The sequence below is a fragment of the Synchiropus splendidus genome, chromosome 19 (genome assembly GCF_027744825.2).
Source record: "Synchiropus splendidus isolate RoL2022-P1 chromosome 19, RoL_Sspl_1.0, whole genome shotgun sequence".
NCBI lineage: Eukaryota > Metazoa > Chordata > Actinopteri > Syngnathiformes > Callionymidae > Synchiropus > Synchiropus splendidus.
Genome location: NC_071352.1, coordinates 3,548,833 through 3,567,379, shown reverse-complemented (window position 1 = coordinate 3,567,379; position 18,547 = coordinate 3,548,833). Strand labels below are relative to the sequence as shown.

At 55.1% G+C, this 18,547-nt stretch overlaps 4 protein-coding genes across 6 annotated transcripts; all 4 read right to left on the bottom strand.

Annotated features, from left to right (window-relative positions):
* Positions 1-49: 49 nt before the first annotated feature.
* LOC128751300 (SUMO-conjugating enzyme UBC9-like) lies at positions 50-6,374 on the bottom strand. 2 transcript variants are annotated; one of them, XM_053852246.1, is made up of 7 exons: positions 6,226-6,374; positions 1,823-1,907; positions 1,675-1,758; positions 1,119-1,191; positions 938-1,047; positions 799-878; positions 50-600 (listed from the first exon to the last, which is right to left on the bottom strand). In XM_053852246.1, exons 2-7 carry the CDS (start codon positions 1,886-1,888, stop codon positions 537-539), a joined length of 477 nt encoding a protein of 158 aa, XP_053708221.1. In that variant the 5' UTR covers positions 1,889-1,907; positions 6,226-6,374; the 3' UTR covers positions 50-536. The 2 variants fall into 2 exon arrangements, with proteins under 2 accessions (XP_053708221.1, XP_053708220.1); XM_053852245.1 differs by lacking the exon at positions 6,226-6,374 and adding an exon at positions 2,131-2,434.
* A 968-nt stretch (positions 6,375-7,342) lies between these two features.
* On the bottom strand, positions 7,343-9,336 carry LOC128751294 (3-mercaptopyruvate sulfurtransferase-like). Its single transcript, XM_053852237.1, has 2 exons — positions 8,706-9,336; positions 7,343-7,856 (listed from the first exon to the last, which is right to left on the bottom strand). The coding sequence occupies exons 1-2, from the start codon at positions 9,292-9,294 to the stop codon at positions 7,561-7,563; spliced, it is 885 nt and encodes a 294-aa protein (XP_053708212.1). The 5' UTR covers positions 9,295-9,336; the 3' UTR covers positions 7,343-7,560.
* A 343-nt stretch (positions 9,337-9,679) lies between these two features.
* Positions 9,680-11,381, bottom strand: LOC128751295 (thiosulfate sulfurtransferase-like). Its single transcript, XM_053852238.1, has 2 exons — positions 10,722-11,381; positions 9,680-10,157 (listed from the first exon to the last, which is right to left on the bottom strand). The coding sequence occupies exons 1-2, from the start codon at positions 11,290-11,292 to the stop codon at positions 9,862-9,864; spliced, it is 867 nt and encodes a 288-aa protein (XP_053708213.1). The 5' UTR covers positions 11,293-11,381; the 3' UTR covers positions 9,680-9,861.
* Positions 11,382-11,522: 141 nt separating this feature from the next.
* On the bottom strand, positions 11,523-18,494 carry LOC128751268 (uncharacterized). Of its 2 annotated transcripts, none has more exons than XM_053852175.1 (4): positions 18,420-18,494; positions 16,310-16,761; positions 15,829-16,224; positions 11,523-15,766 (listed from the first exon to the last, which is right to left on the bottom strand). In XM_053852175.1, the coding sequence occupies exons 2-4, from the start codon at positions 16,748-16,750 to the stop codon at positions 11,948-11,950; spliced, it is 4,656 nt and encodes a 1,551-aa protein (XP_053708150.1). In that variant the 5' UTR covers positions 16,751-16,761; positions 18,420-18,494; the 3' UTR covers positions 11,523-11,947. The 2 variants fall into 2 exon arrangements, with proteins under 2 accessions (XP_053708150.1, XP_053708149.1); XM_053852174.1 differs by having other exon boundaries at positions 16,310-16,807; positions 18,420-18,434.
* Positions 18,495-18,547: the final 53 nt, after the last annotated feature.

Below are 18,547 nucleotides of genomic sequence, written 5' to 3'. Positions count from 1 at the left end.
GTGCGCAGAGGTCACGACCTCCCTTCCCGACCCCCACAGAGACGTCACGCTGCTGTCGTCCTTTTATTCTGTTTTATTTCACAATGATCTGCCATGTACTGTGTTTCCTGTTATAATAGCACACACGAATGTCCACTGGCTAAAACAATATAAAACTGAACGTCCACAGTCCTCATTATTTATATTATGTACAGGCTCCGGTCTGGGCTGCAGCTTCCTCCGAGTCCCTGCTGGTGGAGAGGCCATTCCAATGAGCTGCCTTCAGCGGACTCAGGCAGTGGTTCAGACACGCTGGACTCTGTTGGGAGAAACAGGAAACACGGAGCACAGAAGATGGGCATCTACAGCGAGAGGGAGCGACCGATGGAGGCAGCAGAAGCTCGACCTGCCGTTTCTACTCTAGTGGACGAATGTGAAACGAGGATGAAGGGATACAATCTGGTTTGGACTGGTCATCTCCAAAGGACTTTCATAACACTGGACTCTGATTGGAGTGGTCTTCCCGGCGCAGGCCGCCCTCTGCCCAGGCTCCGGCTCTATGTGGGGGCGAACTTCTTGGCCTGCGCTCGGACCCGCTTCTCGTAGTCCATCCTGTTCTGACTGCAACACCAGAGTGAGTGAGTGAGTGAGTGAGAGAGTGAGAGAGAGAGTGAGAGAGAGAGAAAGAGAGAGAAAGAGAGAGAAAGAGAGAGAGAGAGAGAGAGAGAGAGAGAGAGAGAGAGAGAGAGAGAGAGAGAGAGAGAGGAGAGAGAGAGAGATGAGCAAGCCGCTCCCCTGCTGGTCCCCACCCGAGCATACCAGTAGATGGTGTAGGCCTCTGCCTGCGCCGGGTCTTGGATGTTGGGCTCGTTCAGCAGCTCCTGGATCCCCAGGAGGATCTGAGGACAGAATGTGAGCTGAGTGTGGAGCGGTCCAGGAGGCGCCGCCGGAGCCTCACCTGCTTGATGGTGATGGCAGGTCTCCAGTCCTTGTCCTCCTCCAGGATGGACAGACACACAGTGCCTGATGGGTAGACGTTGGGGTGGAAAATGGGGGGCTCGAACTTGCCTAAGGGGAGAGCAGGGTCCGTGCAGGTTAGTGGCTGCATGCTGAGCTGCAGAGCAGCAGAGGAAACTCACATTTAGGTGGGGAGGAAGGGTAGTCGTCCTTGAAGAGCATCCGGAGCTTGTACAGGCCTCCCTCCCACAGGGTCTGCGGGGACACACAATGAGACGGTGACCCTCTGGTCGGCTCTGGTTCTGATCCCTGGGGAGGTCGCGGCGGAGCCACAGGGCGCCCAGCAGCTGGGAGCAGCTCTCAGGACTGGAGCCACTGTGCAGAGGTTCGGGAGCCGCGAGGCGACGCGTCTGATGACCTGAGACATGGCGCCGGCATTGTCTCAGGTCAGGTTCATGTGTCTGAACAAGAAGCCACGGCTGCTGCGGTCTGCACAGATGCTTCACCTCCACACATGCCGCTCCACCTGGCACTGAACATCACCTTGGACTTCTTGGTTCATCGGCTCGCACCTGCTCCACCACTCTCAGGGCCATGAAGGCATTGCAGGATGGGCCCTGGGTCTCCTGTGATGCTTCTTTACACCTCACACCTTTGTTTTCACGTGAGCATGGCACCACAGTGGTGCGACTGGCGCAGAGTAACGGACCACAGCACTCTGGCGGTTTCGTCACTCACCCCTTTCTTCCCGGGAATGGCGCACTCCCAGTTCATCAGATTCATGGTTCCGTCGGGATTCTTGGTTGGCACGGCAACAAAGCCCTGTGCGCATCGCAGAACATTAGAGGAGAAGTGGTGTTGGCGGGAAACGGGTCGGGAAACTCACAAACGGGTGGTCTTTCCTCCAGGCTTTACGCTCCTGGGACAGTCTGCTCAAAGCGATGCCAGACATGGCTGCTCATTAACGCCCCCTAGTGGACAAACACAAAACGTGTCGTTTGTTAAAATCACAGCGCAAATTGCCACATATTACATTCGAGTGACGTTACTTTAAACTAATCACCGAGTAAATTGGCTTAGTTCGGTATAAACAGCTACGAAAGCAGCAGCACGCGCTTTTAAATGTAACACTTAAAAACGACGCTAACGACCGAAGACGAATACGCCGAGGAATATGCTTCTGACTTAACTCACCTGAAATTACGAGTCAAATATTAAAAAAGACGTATCTTAAATGGTGGTCACCGTCACGGCCGTTCGACGGCAGCCGAGGAAAACACACCCTTTGACGGCGGTAGAAAAAAAACAAACCGCTGGATTCGCTCAGTCGGAATGATCGAAAACTATGGAAGCGTCTGCGAAATTAACGCGATAAAATCAGCATTCTAGCGACACACATGGGCTGTTTCTCGCGAGTTAGGCACGGAAGAAAGAGGTAATGTTTTGGACAAAACCGCTGCGACGGCTAGCAAGAAGGAGAAAAGGACCCCGAGTTGTTTATCAGGCGAGGACCTGCAGGCAGCGAGCCGGGCAGCCCGGTGGCTGGCGTCAGCGTTCGACCGCCATCTTTGTTGTGGCATTGGCTTTGAGGCCGTGAAATAAAGTTACTGAACGTAACTTTAGTTCTATGAATACGTGCGGAGCCCTCTAACGGGCTTCGCTATTGGTTTAACCACTCCGAGGCTCCGCCTCGCGCCTGAGAATTGATTGGCTTAACTCTCCACCCAGGAAGGCTCCACCTCTCCCCATAAATCCCCCTGTTCATTGCCTTTCGTCTCCTTTTGGAAACTCAGGGAGAACAGAGCCTGCTGGGCAGACTGTTAGAGGGCTCCGCACGTATTCATAGAACTGAAGTTACGTTCAGTAACTATTATTTCTATGTCATACGTGGTTCGCCCTCTAACGGGCTTCGCTATTGGTTTAACACCTCGGGAAAGCCCGTAGGGATGAGTTCCCTCCCAGCATGGCCCTCAACCGAAGGACCAGCCGAAACAGAAGCCAAACACAACCAATGACCCACCTCAAGGTGGCCCTGAAACCGTCTGCAAGACTGAATGGGCCACGGACCCCGACGCCATATCCCTGAGATATGCTCGGGCGAACGTGGAAGCTGATGACCATGATGTAGCTTCACAGATGTCCAGCATCAAAACACCTCTGAACAAAGCAGCCGACATGGAGATGGCTCTGGTCGAATGAGCCTTCAACCCAGTTGGAGGCTCCGCTCCTGTGGCCTCATATGCTGCGGAGATGGCTGCACAGATCCAACGAGCTAAGCGCTGTGTGGTCACCGCTCTCCCAGCTGACTGACCACCAAAACATATGAAGTCTCTGCGGACTTTAGTACCCCCTTGGTACGGTCCAGATAGGCCGCCAGGGCCCTCATTGGACAGAGCAGGTGCAAACGCGTCGCCTGCTCATCCTGATGTGGCGGAGGTGAAAAGGCTCTCAAAGAGATGACCGGAGACCTAAAAGCTGATGTGATCACTTTAGGGATATAAGATGGGTTCGGGCGGAGGGTGACCGAATCCCCATCATCCCCAAAAGACAAACATGTCGGGTTGATTGACAAAGCTGCCAAGTCCCCAACTCTTTTGGCAGAAACCAGGGCCAAAAGAAGTGCAGTTTTATACGACACCATGTCAATGTGAGCAGAGGCCAAAGGCTCAAAAGATGAGCCGCAAAGTCCTTCCAGGACCACTTGTAGACTCCAGCGTGGGACCACAGTTCTCGTAACTGGTCTGATCCTGCGAGCTCCACGTAGGAAGTGTTTCACGACTGGGTGACTTCTGGCTGAAAACCTACCAAAACCTTCATGGCCCGTAGTAATAGCAGCTGCAAACACTCGAGTGTAGACACTGCACGGCCCTTGTCCAAAAGTTCCTGCAGGAATCCCAGAACCCCAGACAAGGGAAACCACAGAATCAGATAAACCCAGGTTAGCCAGTCTCACCCTCTCAGCAACCAAACCTTGAGTGGCCGTCCCAGGACAGGGCGAGACAAGATCGTCCCGCCCGCCTGTGTCAGGGCCCAAGGCATGTTGGGGACCGGCCATGGCTCCCCCACTGCTAACTCCACTAGGTTGGGGAACCACCTGGTGCCCGGACTCTCCGGGGCCACTACCACCACAGTCAGTGTCTGATCTCTTATCCGTTGCAGCAGTTGCATGAGACTCAACGGAGGGAAAGCATACAGGAGCCCCTGTGGCCAGTGACAATGTGCAAGAGCATCTACCCCCAGCGGAGGGCAGGCCGACGGTCTCAAAGAGAACCAGAGGAGGCATTTTGCATTCGCTTTTGTAGCGGACAGATCTGCAACTGGTAATCCAAACCGGTTCCAAACGGATGTCATAAGTCAAGGAGACAGTTCCCACTCGTCCATCAGGGCGCCCCCTCGCGACATCCTGTCCGCACCCACGTTGAGTGACCCCGGGACGTGCCGTGCTCTCAGTGACAGTAGATGACTGTCCACCCATACTAAGATGGATGGTGCCACCTTGTGGAGAGCGGGTGACCTGACACCCCCCTGTCGGTTCAGGAAGGCCACAGCAGTGGAGTTGTCTGACCTGATCATCACATGGTGGCCCTTGATGTAAGGAGCAAAGTGGTGAAGTACTAGTTCCACCGCCATCAACTCCAAAACATTTATGCTGTGTCCGTCCAGCGTCCCGCCCCAGCCCGACAGGGACGCGTCCGTGAACACGTGAAGATATTGCGGAACACAACCAACCGACATGCCCTCCATCAGACGTGCCCGAGAGTCCCAGAACACCAGATCCCGACGCGCCTGGCCGGACAGCACCAGTCGGCAATTCTTGTCCTTCACCGGGTCCAGCTTCAAGCGGCTGAACCATTTCTGCATCCTTCTCATATGTAACAGCCCCAGTTGCACTACTGGGTGCGCTGCTGACATGAGTCCCAGTAGCGACATGACATTGCAGGCTCTCACACGCGGGCTGTCTCTGACTGTTGCTATTTGGTCGAGCAGTCTCACCACATGCTCGTCCGACGGACATCCCAGCATCCGGTCGGAGACGAGCCAGATCCCTAGATACTGGACCTGCATGCATGGCTTCAAAACACTTTTCTTCTCATTCACCACAAAACCCAGCTGTTTGATGTGATGTAACACCATGTCTGTCTGCATCTCCGCCTCCCTCTTTGATGACGCAAGAAGGAGCCAGTCGTCTAGATACGTCAGCAACCTCAAACCCCGTCTTCGTAGCGGTTCCAGAGCCGCGTCCACGAACTTGGAGAACGTTCGTGGAGCCAGAGAGTACCCGAAAGGCAGGCGATTGTACTGAAACACCTCGCCTCCCACTGCAAACCGCAGGTACATTCTGTGACGCTGTAAAATGGGAACATGGAAATAAGCGTCCGTCAAATCGATTGACATCATCCAGTCCCCGGGTCTCATGCACTCCAGCACCTGCATCACCGTCAGCATCCTGAACGGACGCACCGCGATGTGCTGGTTCAACACTGGGAGGTCCAGGATGGGTCTCAGCCCCCCGGACTTCTTTGGCACCAGGAAATACGAGGAGAAAAACCCATCTCCCTGTCTTCCTGATGCACTCTCGACACCGCCCCTTTTTCCAATAAAGTCGAGACTTCCTGGTCGAGACATTCTCTCTCCTGCATCGTGCGGGGTGTTGACACTTGGATCCCCTGGAACCGAGGTGGTTGCCGGCAGAACTGGAGAGCATAACCTCTCCTTAACGTCCTGTCGAACCATGACGCGAGAGGTCCGCACATTTTGACCCACTCCGTGTAAAACGGAGTCAGCGGAGGAACGCCCAGCTGCAGACACACTGGCACCCCCACGTCCGACTTCCGTGGTGAGGGGGCTCCCTCGAAAGAGCTGCATCCCAGACAGCAAAGAAACGTCACTGACCTCAGTGATGGATGTCTCCAGTGGCTCGTCAGCGTTCGTAGCCGCGGCGCATCTTGGGTTCTGCAGTCTCCGGGCGTCCTCAAAAAGGCCTCGCGACTTACCATAATCGGCCCTGTGCGTGGACCTGGCTGATGGAGAAGCAAAAAGGCTGAACCTCCCGCGTGAGCCGCCCTCGTCCACTGGAGGTCGCACAAAATGGCCAACCGTCTTCTCACACACCTCGGACTTAGCGGTTCGTGAAGATGGCGGCGTCGTAACTCCTAATGTGTCGAAAAGGCCTCAGCGAAGCCGGAACTGCGGAACCCCGTGACGCAACACCACACAATGACACAGTACCATCAACAGTACATGAATCACCAGGCAGAGAAAACTTCTTGAATTTTTCAATGAACTTGCCAGATGGGGGTGCAGAGTAGGGACGCTTGAAGGAGCCCAACCTGGCACGAGCTTGGCCTCGCGCCCCTTCCTTCCTTCCTCTCCAGCTTCTCCACGTTGTCCGTAATCCCCTCACCGAACAGCGAGTCGCGTCTCTCTTTGTTCCCCAGTCCCGAACGGCCAAGCCACATGCTTCGCGCTATCATTTGCAGCAGCGCTTGGGTCCGGCCTCCGGCCTTGATGAAGGCCTGCGCCATCCGTAAGAGGGCTGCCATGGACACTTGGGCCTCGTGTAGCTCCTCTGGGGTCAGGTCCTCTTTGCCATAGAGCATCCTGTCCATGGAGCAGGCCAGAAGAGACATATTGTTGGCCAACGCCGTGACCTGAGTCGCACAATTGTATGCCCTGGTGGAGCGGGAATGCTCGTCCGGGAGGACCTGCTTCTCCGTTCCCCACGGCGAAGTGGACGGCGCCAGGCACAAGGCCAACGTCGCCCAGCGGAGGGATGCCTTTCCTCCAGTCAACGCTGTCCACCTTTTCATACGGTTTGTATGCTCCTTCGTCCAATAAGCACTCACAAGAAGCGCACGTTCTCTCCATAACACCCGATGGCGATAATCCACAACGAAACAATTCAAAGGCTGAGTGACAAAAGGAGACGAAAGGCAATGAACAGGGGGATTTATGGGGAGAGGTGGAGCCTTCCTGGGTGGAGAGTTAAGCCAATCAATTCTCAGGCGCGAGGCGGAGCCTCGGAGTGGTTAAACCAATAGTGAAGCCCGTTAGAGGGCGAAGCACGTATGACATAGAACAGTTTATTTATTGAAGCGGTTGAGTTAAAAAGAATGAACGAGGAGTTTCTTTTAGCGGCACGGTCACCTGTGTGTGAAACAGTTGCCACTAGCTCGTCAGTGACATGTGAACTGAGTGCAGGGGTTTGTTCTTGATGATGCCTTTTCCTGAGGATTCATTGATTGACTTTCAGTAAAACGTTCATTACTTTCAATGGTACAAATTGTCGACTTTCTTTTTATGTTCATCCTAAGCAACAGTGGAGGTTCTTGGGCGCGTGTCTGTATTCCAGTCTCGCCGCTGTCAACTCAGACGTTTCCTTTTCAACTATCTGATGAAGAAAGGTCCGCAGAATGTAGGGTTTTCAACTGTCTTTTATTAGAATAGAACAGTCTGTCAAAGCTTCATACTTTAAAGGCACCATGATCTGGCAGTAATGACATTCGTGCTGCTGCTACACACTGAAGCATGTTCACAGTCCAGCTGTCCTCAGCTGAGCCCACAGTGAACACGCACTGCTGGACAAGTGCATCGTGCTGGAACGGTTTCTTCTCTCGGGGCTGCCTACTTCTTGGCCTCGCCCTCGGTGATGATGTTCTCTGGCGCTGCCCGCTGGAACCACTCGGCCCAGGACCCGTCATAGACACACGGCCCGGGGTGACCCAGGAGGTGAGCGGCGAGAACCACCTGGCAAGCTGTGACCCCTGACCCACAGGTGACCCACAGGGGCTCGTCCAAGTTCACCCCAGCCTCTCTGAACCTCTGCGACATGTCCTCTAGTGGGATCTGCTTCCCCGACGCATCCAGGAAGGAGGTGAACGGCATGTTGATGGCGCCAGGGAAGTGGCCTGGCAGAACTCCTGCAAGGTAAAGAAGAGCGATGAGCCAAGTCCCGACAGCTGAGCGTGTGGAGCATCTCGACCTTTGACCTGCAGCAGGATCACTCAAATGTTAAATCAACAACTGTCAACACCAGAAATCTAAACATCACGTGCCACCGCTCCTGTCTGAGGCGTGGGAGGAGGGGGGTTCTCATTAGTCACAGGCATCCAAGGCACTGATTGGTCGAGGTTGCATCCAGGACCTGCCCACCTCAGCATCCCATCTGGGCACTTGGAGTCATGGCGCTGCTTGTGAAAGAGTTCAAACCCTGAGGATGGAAGTGAAGCCCAGTGAAGAGAAGGAGCAACTCCCCGCTGTGTGGGAGGAAGGACGACAGTGAACTGGTGGCTTCTGTGGCCATCCAGGGTCGACTGGCGCTGAGCGCAGTCCACACAGCAGCAAACTGAACTGGCTGCTTCTTCAGAGGCCCCAGGCTAAATGATTAACCGTCTGGGAAAGAAGCCAGTGAACCAGCCCGACTGTTGACTGACACCACACATGTAACCACAGTCAAGACTTCAAATGATTTCATAGTGTTTCCACTGTATTCTGTCAAACAAATGCACAATTCATTTATATAATTTAATTGTCGTCACCCGACAAAGAAAAGGTTAAACTAAAAAGCTTCCGCCCTCAGGTGAAGCATACTGAGCTTTAGCGGGTGACAAAAGAAGAAGAATAAAGAATAAAACACCAAAACTGAGCTGTGAGTGAATATTGTTTTCTTGCTAGCAAATTCAAGTGTTTTTTTAATCATAAATTTAATCATTTAATCATCGGGAGGATGAAATCAAACAGAATATTTCCCTGTCGGTGATGAAACTCACCATCTCGCGGTTCCGGCTCGACGCCTCGGAACCTGCCAGCAGACCTGGCATCTACCACCTGGACCTGTCGGGTCTTGATGTTCTCCAGCACATCCTCGTAGCTCTTCACCCAGGACGGATTCAGCAGAGCCCGGAAGTCCTTCGGCTCCGTCTCGGTCAGCTCTGACGTCACTGGGTGACCCTCCGCCAGCCAGTTCCTCAGGCCACCGTCCAGAACCGACACCAGGTTGTGCCCGAACAGCCGAAACATCCACCAGACCCGCGGCGCGCTGTATGCCCCGAAGTCGCTGCTGTCGTACACCACCACGTGGGTGTCGTTCCCGACACCGAGGTCCCCCACGTACCGAGAGAAGTGGGCCGCCGTGGGCAGCATGTGATCGAACTCGGAGCTCCGGTCGCAGCACTCGTCAATGTCGAAGAAGCAGGAGCCCGGGATGTGCCTCTCGCCGAACTCCTGCCTGGTGTTGCGCTTCATCTTCGGCTGGAACCATGACGTGTCGAGGACTCGAATTTTGGCTCCCACCAGGTTGTTTCTGATGGCGTCGGCCAGCCACGGACCAGACACAAGAGCTCGGATCTGGGCCGCCATGACGAGGGGTGTCTACTCCGGACGTCAGAGGGCGCCACTGCCCGCGACACGACAGAGAGGCCGCCCAAAAACCGTCGTCTCCCACTGGAGAAGTGTTTCAGCCACCGGGCTTGATTTAACGGGCGTTTGAATTCAGACACTCACGTTCCAGAATTAATGCGCCGTAACCTGATGTGTTTTGTCTGGCTGGGCTTGTGTGTGCGTGAGTGAGAGAGTTCACTAGTGCAGTTCGTTCCAAAACTCTTCTGAGCTGCAGGAGCTGCTTCACCTTGAGAGACTGGTGGTCATAATGATTTGCTTCGGTTCATCATTTAAAAAGGGTTAAAACAAAGTACTGACCGCAAACAGCGCCCCTCGTGGTACTGTGCTGAACAATGCATACACATTTATTTGTTGCAGTTGTTTATTTGTTCATCTTTCTCTGCCTGACTAGGTGGATGAAGGCTGGAGTAAAGAGGTGCAGGAGTCTCACGTGTCTTCTAAATAAGCACCAACTCGCAGTGGTGCAAGCTCACGTCTTGGGAAGAGCAGAAGCTGTGCTGCTGATGGGAGTGGCGCTTCTGCTCCTCACAGCTGCCTCTTCACCCCAGGCAGGATGTGCTGGGGTGGAGCTTTGGTGAACCACTCAAACCAGGACCCCACGTAGACCGAGGCGTCCGGAGCCCCGCAGAGATGGGCGGCCAGAACCACGTGACAGGCGGTGACGCCAGAGCCACAGGTGCCACACAGAGGTTGACTCAGATCCACCTGAGACCTCTGGAAGAAATTCCGTAGCTCCTCAGGCGGGAGCATCAGCCCGTCCTCGTCCATGAACTCGAAGAAGGGCATGCACTTGGAGCCGGGGATGTGACCCGGGTCCACACCTGCGGGGTTAAACACTGGTGAAACACACGCACAGCAGGGGTGGTCACACGCTACTGGCGCCTCATCTGGCCCACACGAGTTGCTTTGGTGAAGAGGACTTGGATTCATGCTGTGTAGGAGGCGACATCAGGGCAGACCCGAGACATGCGGGATGTGATCAGTCTCGTGGTCGACCAGAGGACATCTCTTCCTCTGCAACACTGCAGAGGCAAACCTGGGCCTCTGCGTATCAGCTGCTGCCCCCACGACCTCGGAGTCTGAGCCAGTTTACTGTTTGTAGTTCAAAAAAAGTTTTTAGTTCGCAGGATCAAGGAGGTTCCACATTCTTATGGACTAAGAAGAGTGAAGAGGTCACCGCAAGGGCAGCCCTCCTCTATAAAACCCGTGATCTGACCGCACACAATCGACTGGCTTCTCTCGGAAAATGTGGAAAGTTTGACGTGGTGCTGAGCTGCGAAACGCGCGTGATACTGTGACGCCACTCCTTGATCTGAGCTTCCCGAAATGTGAATGTGAGGTCAAAGTTATCGACATATTTGCATAGCCGAGCCGACTCCGTCTACCTTCTTTGGGCTCCGGTTCTTTCCCCCAGAACCTCTCGTGACTCCTTGCGTCCACCAGCTGAAACTTCTGGCTGCTGATGTTGTCCGTCACCTCCTCGAACGTCTTGACCCAGGATCGGTTGATGGTGGAGTTGAAGCGCGCAAGTTCGGGCCGAGTGACGGCGCTGGTCACCGGATGCCCCTCTTTCACCCACTTCTTGAAGCCCCCGTCCAGCAGCGACACCCGGGGGTGACCAAAGAGCCGAAACATCCACCAAACCCGGGAGCATGTGAACGCCCCGAAGTCGCTGGCGTCGTACACGACGACGTGGCTTTGATTCCCGATGCCCAGGTTACCCACGTACTCGGAGAAGAAGCGTTCGCTCGGCATGCTGTGATCGAACTTGGAGTCGGGGTCGGTGCACTTGTCGATGTCGAAGAAAGCGGCTCCGGGGATGTGGGTCTGCGCGAACTCTTTCTTAGCGTCTCGGTCCATCATCGGCAGGTACCAGGAGCAGTCCAGGACCCGCAGCCCCGGGTCCTGCAGGTTCCGTGCCAGCCAGGAGGTGGAAATCAGAGCAGGCGTCTGCATGTTCGCGTTCAGGTCCAACTGACGACGGGACAGAACCAGAACCAACGCCCCTCCACCCCGACACGCACCTCTCCACCCACAGGGCAGGAGCTGTGGGCATCATGCCCAGTTTCACTCGGCTCAAAGTTCACACAAGTCCCCAAACAGATCTGGGCACATGTGGTTTGGAAGAACTTTAGCTCATCAGTTAATGTTTTTCTTCATACCGGCAGAAGGACGTAGCGACCCGAACCATCCAGCTCCCCCCAGTGGCCCAAAATATGTCGCGCCATTCACTCAAGTTCAAATTTACCTATAAAGTCCAATTGTTCCAATTGCATTGATGACGTCATTTACATTATCTTTGACCTAAGTCCCAGAAAATGAGTCACCTTCTTGTAGTCACCCGAACCAGAGGCAGTCCATTCAACTGGGCTTCTACTGTACGTGAAAGAACTCCTGGTCCAGGTCCGATGCTTTCAGACACTTTATTTCGTTTCACTCACACAGAGGATCATGTGTTTACTAGCAAAGCATTTTGTTCTCCACTGACGTGCCTCCAAACTAATCAGGGAATCAGAATTATTTACTCCATCAAACTAATACTGGAGCTGATTGAAAGACACACAGGGGGTCAGTAGCGAAGCTGAGCAGGTGTGGGGCTGATCTGCTGCGATCAGGGCATGAATTTAATTCCTTTCATTCTTGGAATGATGTGCATATCTCTGACGTCGCTGTGCTGCAGCAGCCAGCACAGATAGCGCTCTGTTCCCATGCCCCAGCCGCTGGTCAGCAGTGGCTTCACCCGCCGCATGTCGATGTACCACTTGTACGACTGTTCAGGAACTGCGTGATGCCTCAGAGCCTCCTGGACCATCTCCGCGGTGGAGTGACGCTCCCCGAGACCCAGCGTCTCCCCCAGACCCAGCAGAAGGTCAGCAGCCTTGGCTTTGTTGTGCCCAGTACCCGCCACGTAGGCCTGGTAGAACGGCACGCCCAGGTGGTCCATCTCGGTCAGCCACACTGCTCCGCCGTATTTCTGGATCAGGACACGTTCCCCCTTGCGTGTGAGCTTCCTGCCGAACATCGGCTGCCCCTCCTGCACCCACTCCACACAGTCAGCAGAGGGCATCATGGGAATGGCCTGATCTAGAGGGACCCGGGGCAGAGGACGTCTCCCATCCAGCTTGGCCAACAAGGCGCTCACATGCTCCAGAGTCCCAGCCGTCTTCAGTATGATGTCAGAGTGTTTCTGCAACATGGCCTTGGTCAGGTGAGCCAGGTAGCTCTCTGCAGTGGAGATGGCATCATCCATGTCGCCCAGCAGCTCACACTCCACGTGATAGAACTGGTTCAGGTGCGTGGCGTCTGGGTCCTCCCCTCGAAAACTGGGAGAGATGTAGTAGGTGCCCTGCAGGTTCTCCTGGAAGCGCAGGAAATACTCCAGGATGAATTGCATGGAGTCCGCAAGGTAGATATCCTGACCCAGCAGGTTGACAGACACGGGCTCCGAGTCGGACCCCAGGCCCATGGGTGAGGAGATGGTGTCGGTGGTCAGAGGAGTGAGCGCGTAGGAGAAGCGGCATGAACCGTGGAAGAACTCCACCGTGCTGTGGAAGAGTGTGTTTTGAATCTGGAACAGGTTTCGGTACCACTGGCTCTTGATGGCCACGGTGGAGTGGGAGGGGGGGTCTCCCCACGAGGACGGAGGGCGGCACTCTGTGATTTGAGAGTGGATCTTCTCCAGGCTCTCTGGCTCCGCTGGTGGTCCGTCCAGTGATGACACAAATCCAGGGTAAGTCTGGAAGCACTCCAACTGCTTCTGAGCAACGTTGCTTCCACTGGGTGCAGGGAGCAGTGGAATCAGCTTGGCGTGGGCGTAGTTGATCTCCAGGCCCTCAAAGATCAGAGCCACGCCTGTGGCCCCCAGACCACTCTCTAGTAGTCTGGCCACTTTGTACGTGGCCAAAATGAGAGCTTGGTAATCGGCGTCCTCAAGTGCGAAGACGTCACTGGCCAGGGGTTTACGCGGGACCACGACGGTTTTCCCAGGAGTGTTTGGGAAAGGTGTCAGGAAGGCCACGTGCTGCGCGTCCTCCCACACTCGCCACTGAGGCTCCTCCCCTCTCACAATGCGGCTGAATAGGTTGCCGTCAGACGGATCTCCGAAGAAATCAAAGCAGGGCGGTGCGTTGGGTGTTGGAAGGCCACTTCGAATTTGGGCTTGAACCCGGCTCAGAGCTTCATCGTCCCAACGGGGGCCGTTTTTGGAGGTGCAGTAGCCTGTGTGGTGCGTGTGAAACTCCTCCTCTTCAGAGATGCATCGTTGACAGTTTTGCTCCAAGCCGTGCAGAGGGAGAATCCGAATTTGAGCCGGCTCACTGGAGCTGGGGTGAGAGAGCATTGCACATCGATGCACGTCCAGCCTCTCGCAGAGGAATCCGGCCACCACTTTGGAGCTCCTGAGCAGAGACATGACAGCAGAAGGAGGCAAATGGAAGATGCTGCTGGGCCCACTCAGAGCTTTCCGGGTCAAGACAGTGGAACCAGGAGTCCACGGATTGGAATGAAGGTAGGCCACATGTTCATCTGTCTCCCAGATCACGTTGGAGAAGCTCCTTGCAGGCTTCAGAACTTCTACATGCGAAGCCCCATCCACTCTTGAGGCCACAAACATCACCGCAGCGTTAGTTTCGATCACAGCTTCACCTTTGAGGTCCACAGCGATGATTCCTGCACAGACCCCTTTCAGGGTTTCCCTGACCACCTCTCTGCAGGCCTCCCTCAGACGGTAGCCCTTGTGATGGTAGAGGCTGGCGATCTTATGGGCAACCGTGTGCCTCAGGAAGACGTCTCCGTCTCCTGAGCAGGCGATGGCGAGCTTGTCGTCGGCGTATATCCCGGCCCCAACCACTGCCGTGTCACCGACCCGCCCCCTCAGCTTCCCCACAAGCCCACCGGTGGATGACGCCGCTGCCAGCCCCAGACAGTGGTCTACTGCCACGGCTCCAACAGTTTGAGGGTGATTGTTCCTGGGGTTCTTCACCTCGCTGAGCTTTGCCATCAGCTGTTTGTGGCGGATATCGGTGTAGAAGTAGTCCGGTCCCACCGGCTTGTCGTTGGGCTCCGCCCCCTGCAGAAACTCTTCCGCACCATCTCCTACGATCAGCGAATGGGAGCTCTTCTCCATGACACATCTGGCTGCTCTCACTGGGTTCTTCACGCTCGTGACGCAAGCCACAGACCCGCACCTGGACGTGGTGCCGTCCACGATGGCGGCTTCCATTTCGTTTTTGCCTTCCTTGTTGAAGACTGATCCTTTGCCGGCGTTGAAGAGGAAGCAGTCTTCCAGAGCTTCCACTGACCTCTGCACCGCATCCAGGCTGCTGCCACCGTGCTCCAGAACCTCAGACCCCAGAGACAGCGCTGTTTGCAAAGCGAACTCAACAACCCCAACCACATGAGGGTTCAGCAACGTCTCCTCTCCGGCGCCGCCGTGGATCAGCAGGGTGTAGTCGGTGCTCCTTTCTGTGATCGCCCTCATTCTCTCACCTGGCTCTTCTTTCTGCTTCAGGAGGAGCTCTTGCGCCCCCATTTGACAGACAATCGCGTACCTGACAGCCAGAAGCATGACGAGCTTCAGGTTTGACTCAAAAACTGCTTGGAGCTTCTCCAGCACCACAGCAAAGCTGCCATTGGCATTGAGCACGACTCGGACTCTGTCGGTTTTCCCCAGGTAGGTCACCACCAGCTGATCTGGAGCATACACGTTCCCAACTGCAAACTCCACCCCCTCCATCAGGTCACAGCCTGACAGGTACACAGATGGCCGTCCAAAGGGATCCAGGAATCCCTTCAGTGGACTGTCGGGCAGCAGGGACTGTCTCAAAACAGCCACGTGAGGACCCACACCGTGACCGCACTTGGTGTTTTTGATGAGACGTTTGTGTTCCACAAATGCAGCATGAAACAGCTGCAGCAGGTCTGGTGTGTGCTGGAGCGTGTTATCAGGGCCCAAAGCCGAAGCCATGGCGCCCACCAGCTGGAGAGACTGCCGGCTCAGCGAGTACGTGGGGTCGCAGCGGCCGTGCTTGAAGTGCCGGACGTGGGTTGGTGTGACAAGAATGTGCTCGCTGGACGACTCGTGTAGAACCTGAGTGAGGGACAGCTGCAGGGAGAAGTTGATCCAGGCATCCAGGAGGCCTCTCTGGGCCCGGAGCGTGGAGAAGACATCGGGGAAGGAAGACACGTCGAGCGTCTGGACACGGCTGGTTTCTTGGATCGGAGAATGGCTGGGGATGGTGCTGGGCAAAGGCAACGTTAGGAGCCGCGGCTGGTGGTTCTGGATGACACTGGCGTGCAGCAGAGAACAGTCCACCATCTCAGACAGCCGGTACATGCGCTCCGCCACCAGTCCAGCCACCATGCCGTCCACCGCGCAGTGTTCGAACAGCATCCCGGCTGTGCTGTCCTGGAACACCACCACGTTCACCGTCTGTCCAACAGGAGAACAAGAGTTGAAGCGTCCCGGCTCGTCCACGTCAGACGACCACTCACCTTGTCATAGTAGCGCAGAGTCGGACCTCCGTCTTTTCGTCCCAGCTTCACAGCGTTCAGGGTGTCGGCCAGTTCCGCAGGAGCGTCAGAGTCTTCCAGGCACAGCGCCAACACGGCGCCCTCCACGACCTCCAGAGACGCTGCTGCTGCTCCACCACTCTCCAGAACCTTGTCCCTGACGGCTGCCCAGGACCGGCGCCGCTGTGCGGAGAAGCTGCAGATGGAAGAATGGCCGTTCTGCTTTCCACATCTCGCTGCCGCCTCGACCTTCACCAGCTGACTGTAGATGTCAGCGACGGATCTCGCAGTCTTGGTTCCGCCCGAGTGACTGAGGATGTCGACTGGAAACACTCCCTCGGGACAGATGACGATGGCGTGAAGACTCTCAGGGTAAACCTGTGTGGTAATCACAGCTGAATGACTGCAGTATTCTGGGCAGCATGAGAGTTGAGGAGACTTGACCCAACAGCCTGCTACTTGCCTTCAGCTGGTCTTGCTTCTTCCCCGGGACTCTGCAGGTGGAAAAGAGCTCTGACTGCTGCGTGTCCTCCAGAGACACGCCCTCCTCCAGCAGCGAGGGGGCGCTGTGCAGCGTGGCCGCTGACCAGAGAAGTGCGGCCGCTCTCTGCAGCTGGCTGCAGGTCCTGGATGGGGCGGGCAGAACCGCCGGCAGGGCCGTGGACCCGGGCACCGGCTGGTCCAGAGAGAGCAGCCCGCTCTTGAACTGCCCCGTCACCCAGTTCTCCTCCCCCGCTGCCCTGTCTGCCAAGTCCTCGTGCGTCTTCTCCAGCAGTGCTCCCTCTTGCTGCAGGGCGGTGTTGAAGTCAGCGTAGGCGTCGGCCGATAGGGTGAGATGCAGCACGCGCCGCACCTCTTGCAAGGTGACGTCCAGCTGAGGAAGTGGGTAGTTGGGAAGATCCATCTTTTAGGACCCTGAAGAAAGGACAGCTTGACCTTAGCTTTTGATATTGGATCCTTCCTGAGAGGAGGAAGACGCGGTTTAGCGCCACTTCAGTATAAATCAGAAAACACACTTAGTTGGTGTTAAACTCCTGGCACGGGGAACACATTGTGGCCGACAGGTGGTTTGACATGGCTTTTGCAGGGAGCTCAACCCCAAACAACAGCTTGGTTTCATGACTGGCCTCCAGAGGGCAGTGTTTCACTTCAGCTTGAGGAGACAGTTATCCAACCGGTGGCTCAAAAGTCTGACCTTGAACCCAGTCTCTGCTCATTGTTGATGTTTGTGTCCCCGAGTTCTCTGAGCATCTTTCAGCTGTCTCACACATGTTATTTTAGTCGTCCATTAGTAACACACACACACACACACACACACACACACACACACACACACACACACACACACACACACACACACACACACACACACACACACACACACACACACACCAATGTTTGGCTTCCTATGTTGGTGAGGACTGTCACTGACATTGATACAACCCTTCCCCCAGCCTCTCTCCCTAAACCTAACCATCTAAAACACATGGCTGAACTTAACCTTTACTCTGAACTAAAACACAATTATAATGACAGAGCTATTTTGTAGTTTTAACCCTCAAACTGAGGCTTGACAAAGGGCCGGCCAATATGTCCTCTCACAAAGATAGAAGTACAAGAACACACACTTGTTTTACTGTCCTTGTAGAGACCTCTCCTGGCCATCACCCTTTCTCCAGCCTGCCCCTAGAAACACATGGCTCACCTGAACCAGGACTCTGAATCAAACTGGAACCCAGTTTCCTCCTCAAATTGAGGCTTAATCTTGAGGGGACCGGTAAAAATGTCCTCACAAGGACAGATAAACAAGTAACTGGTGGTGCTTTTCTCTAAGAAGTGTGAGCTGATGGAAAGACATTGGCAGCTGGAGCTGTGCTGTGCCTCTGAGGCCCTGCTGTGTGATGCAGGCATGAGGATGGACCACAGCCTCCCTCAGCACCTCAGCACCAGGCTCAGGGGGCGGATTTCTCTATTCAAGATTCTAGGGCTGATGGTGGGGGACAGACTTTGTGAGGTCACACTTCCCGTCTGAAGGGGTGAACAACATTGTGCAACTGGGGACATTTAAAGGAGCAGTTCCTCAGTGAGCACGTGTCTCTGAGCTGGAGCTCCCTGACCTCAATGTGAGGCCCAGACACACGCAAACCCAAAACCACGATACGGTCAGCCGGACTGGTCTGATCATGTGGCTGATGCAGAACCGAAACATGGTCGTACCAATACAAGTGTAACGATGATGATGATGGAGAGAACAAGGATTATTGTGTCGGATATCAACATGAGGAGGACACAAGCAGCAGATCAGAGTTTGGAAGTGAAAATCATCATCAGATGAAAACACTGCCAAATAAATGCGATTGATAGCAGCAAAAGGCGACAGACGGAAGTGAAGGTGTGCAAATGAGACGCAGGTCCGTGGGACGCCGTTTCCTTCACACACCCTGGAACATTGATAGCAGCAAAAGGCGACAGACGGAAGTGAAGGTGTGCAAATGAGACGCAGGTCCGTGGGACGCCGTTTCCTTCACACACCCTGGAACACTGTCACAAGAGAGAGAGTTGAAGCATCCTACCTGGCTGCTGCTGTGGCGGCGGGCGCAGGTCGGAGAGAGCATGTGAGGTGCTGCCCTCCAGCCGTGCCTTTATACCCGGCTGCTGGGTCCCAGCCCATCCTGCTGCGCTGCTCTCAATAAAAGCAGAA

What these genes read in the sequence shown, in the direction of transcription:
- LOC128751295 (XM_053852238.1), bottom strand. Translation starts at nt 11,292, where the DNA reads ATGCAGACGCCTGCTCTGATTTCCACCTCCTGGCTGGCACGGAACCTG. An exon ending in AGAACCGGAGCCCAAAGAAG is followed by an intron (nt 10,158 to 10,721) that starts GTAGACGGAGTC and finishes TTAACCCCGCAG; the next exon opens with GTGTGGACCCGGGTCACATC.
- LOC128751300 (XM_053852246.1), bottom strand. Translation starts at nt 1,888, where the DNA reads ATGTCTGGCATCGCTTTGAGCAGACTGTCCCAGGAGCGTAAAGCCTGG. An exon ending in CCATTCCCGGGAAGAAAGGG is followed by an intron (nt 1,192 to 1,674) that starts GTGAGTGACGAA and finishes GTGTCCCCGCAG; the next exon opens with ACCCTGTGGGAGGGAGGCCT. An exon ending in CCCTTCCTCCCCACCTAAAT is followed by an intron (nt 1,048 to 1,118) that starts GTGAGTTTCCTC and finishes CTCTCCCCTTAG; the next exon opens with GCAAGTTCGAGCCCCCCATT.
- LOC128751268 (XM_053852175.1), bottom strand. Translation starts at nt 16,750, where the DNA reads ATGGATCTTCCCAACTACCCACTTCCTCAGCTGGACGTCACCTTGCAA. An exon ending in AGAAGCAAGACCAGCTGAAG is followed by an intron (nt 16,225 to 16,309) that starts GCAAGTAGCAGG and finishes ATTACCACACAG; the next exon opens with GTTTACCCTGAGAGTCTTCA. An exon ending in CTCTGCGCTACTATGACAAG is followed by an intron (nt 15,767 to 15,828) that starts GTGAGTGGTCGT and finishes CCTGTTGGACAG; the next exon opens with ACGGTGAACGTGGTGGTGTT.
- LOC128751294 (XM_053852237.1), bottom strand. Translation starts at nt 9,294, where the DNA reads ATGGCGGCCCAGATCCGAGCTCTTGTGTCTGGTCCGTGGCTGGCCGAC. An exon ending in CGAGCCGGAACCGCGAGATG is followed by an intron (nt 7,857 to 8,705) that starts GTGAGTTTCATC and finishes TTTACCTTGCAG; the next exon opens with GAGTTCTGCCAGGCCACTTC.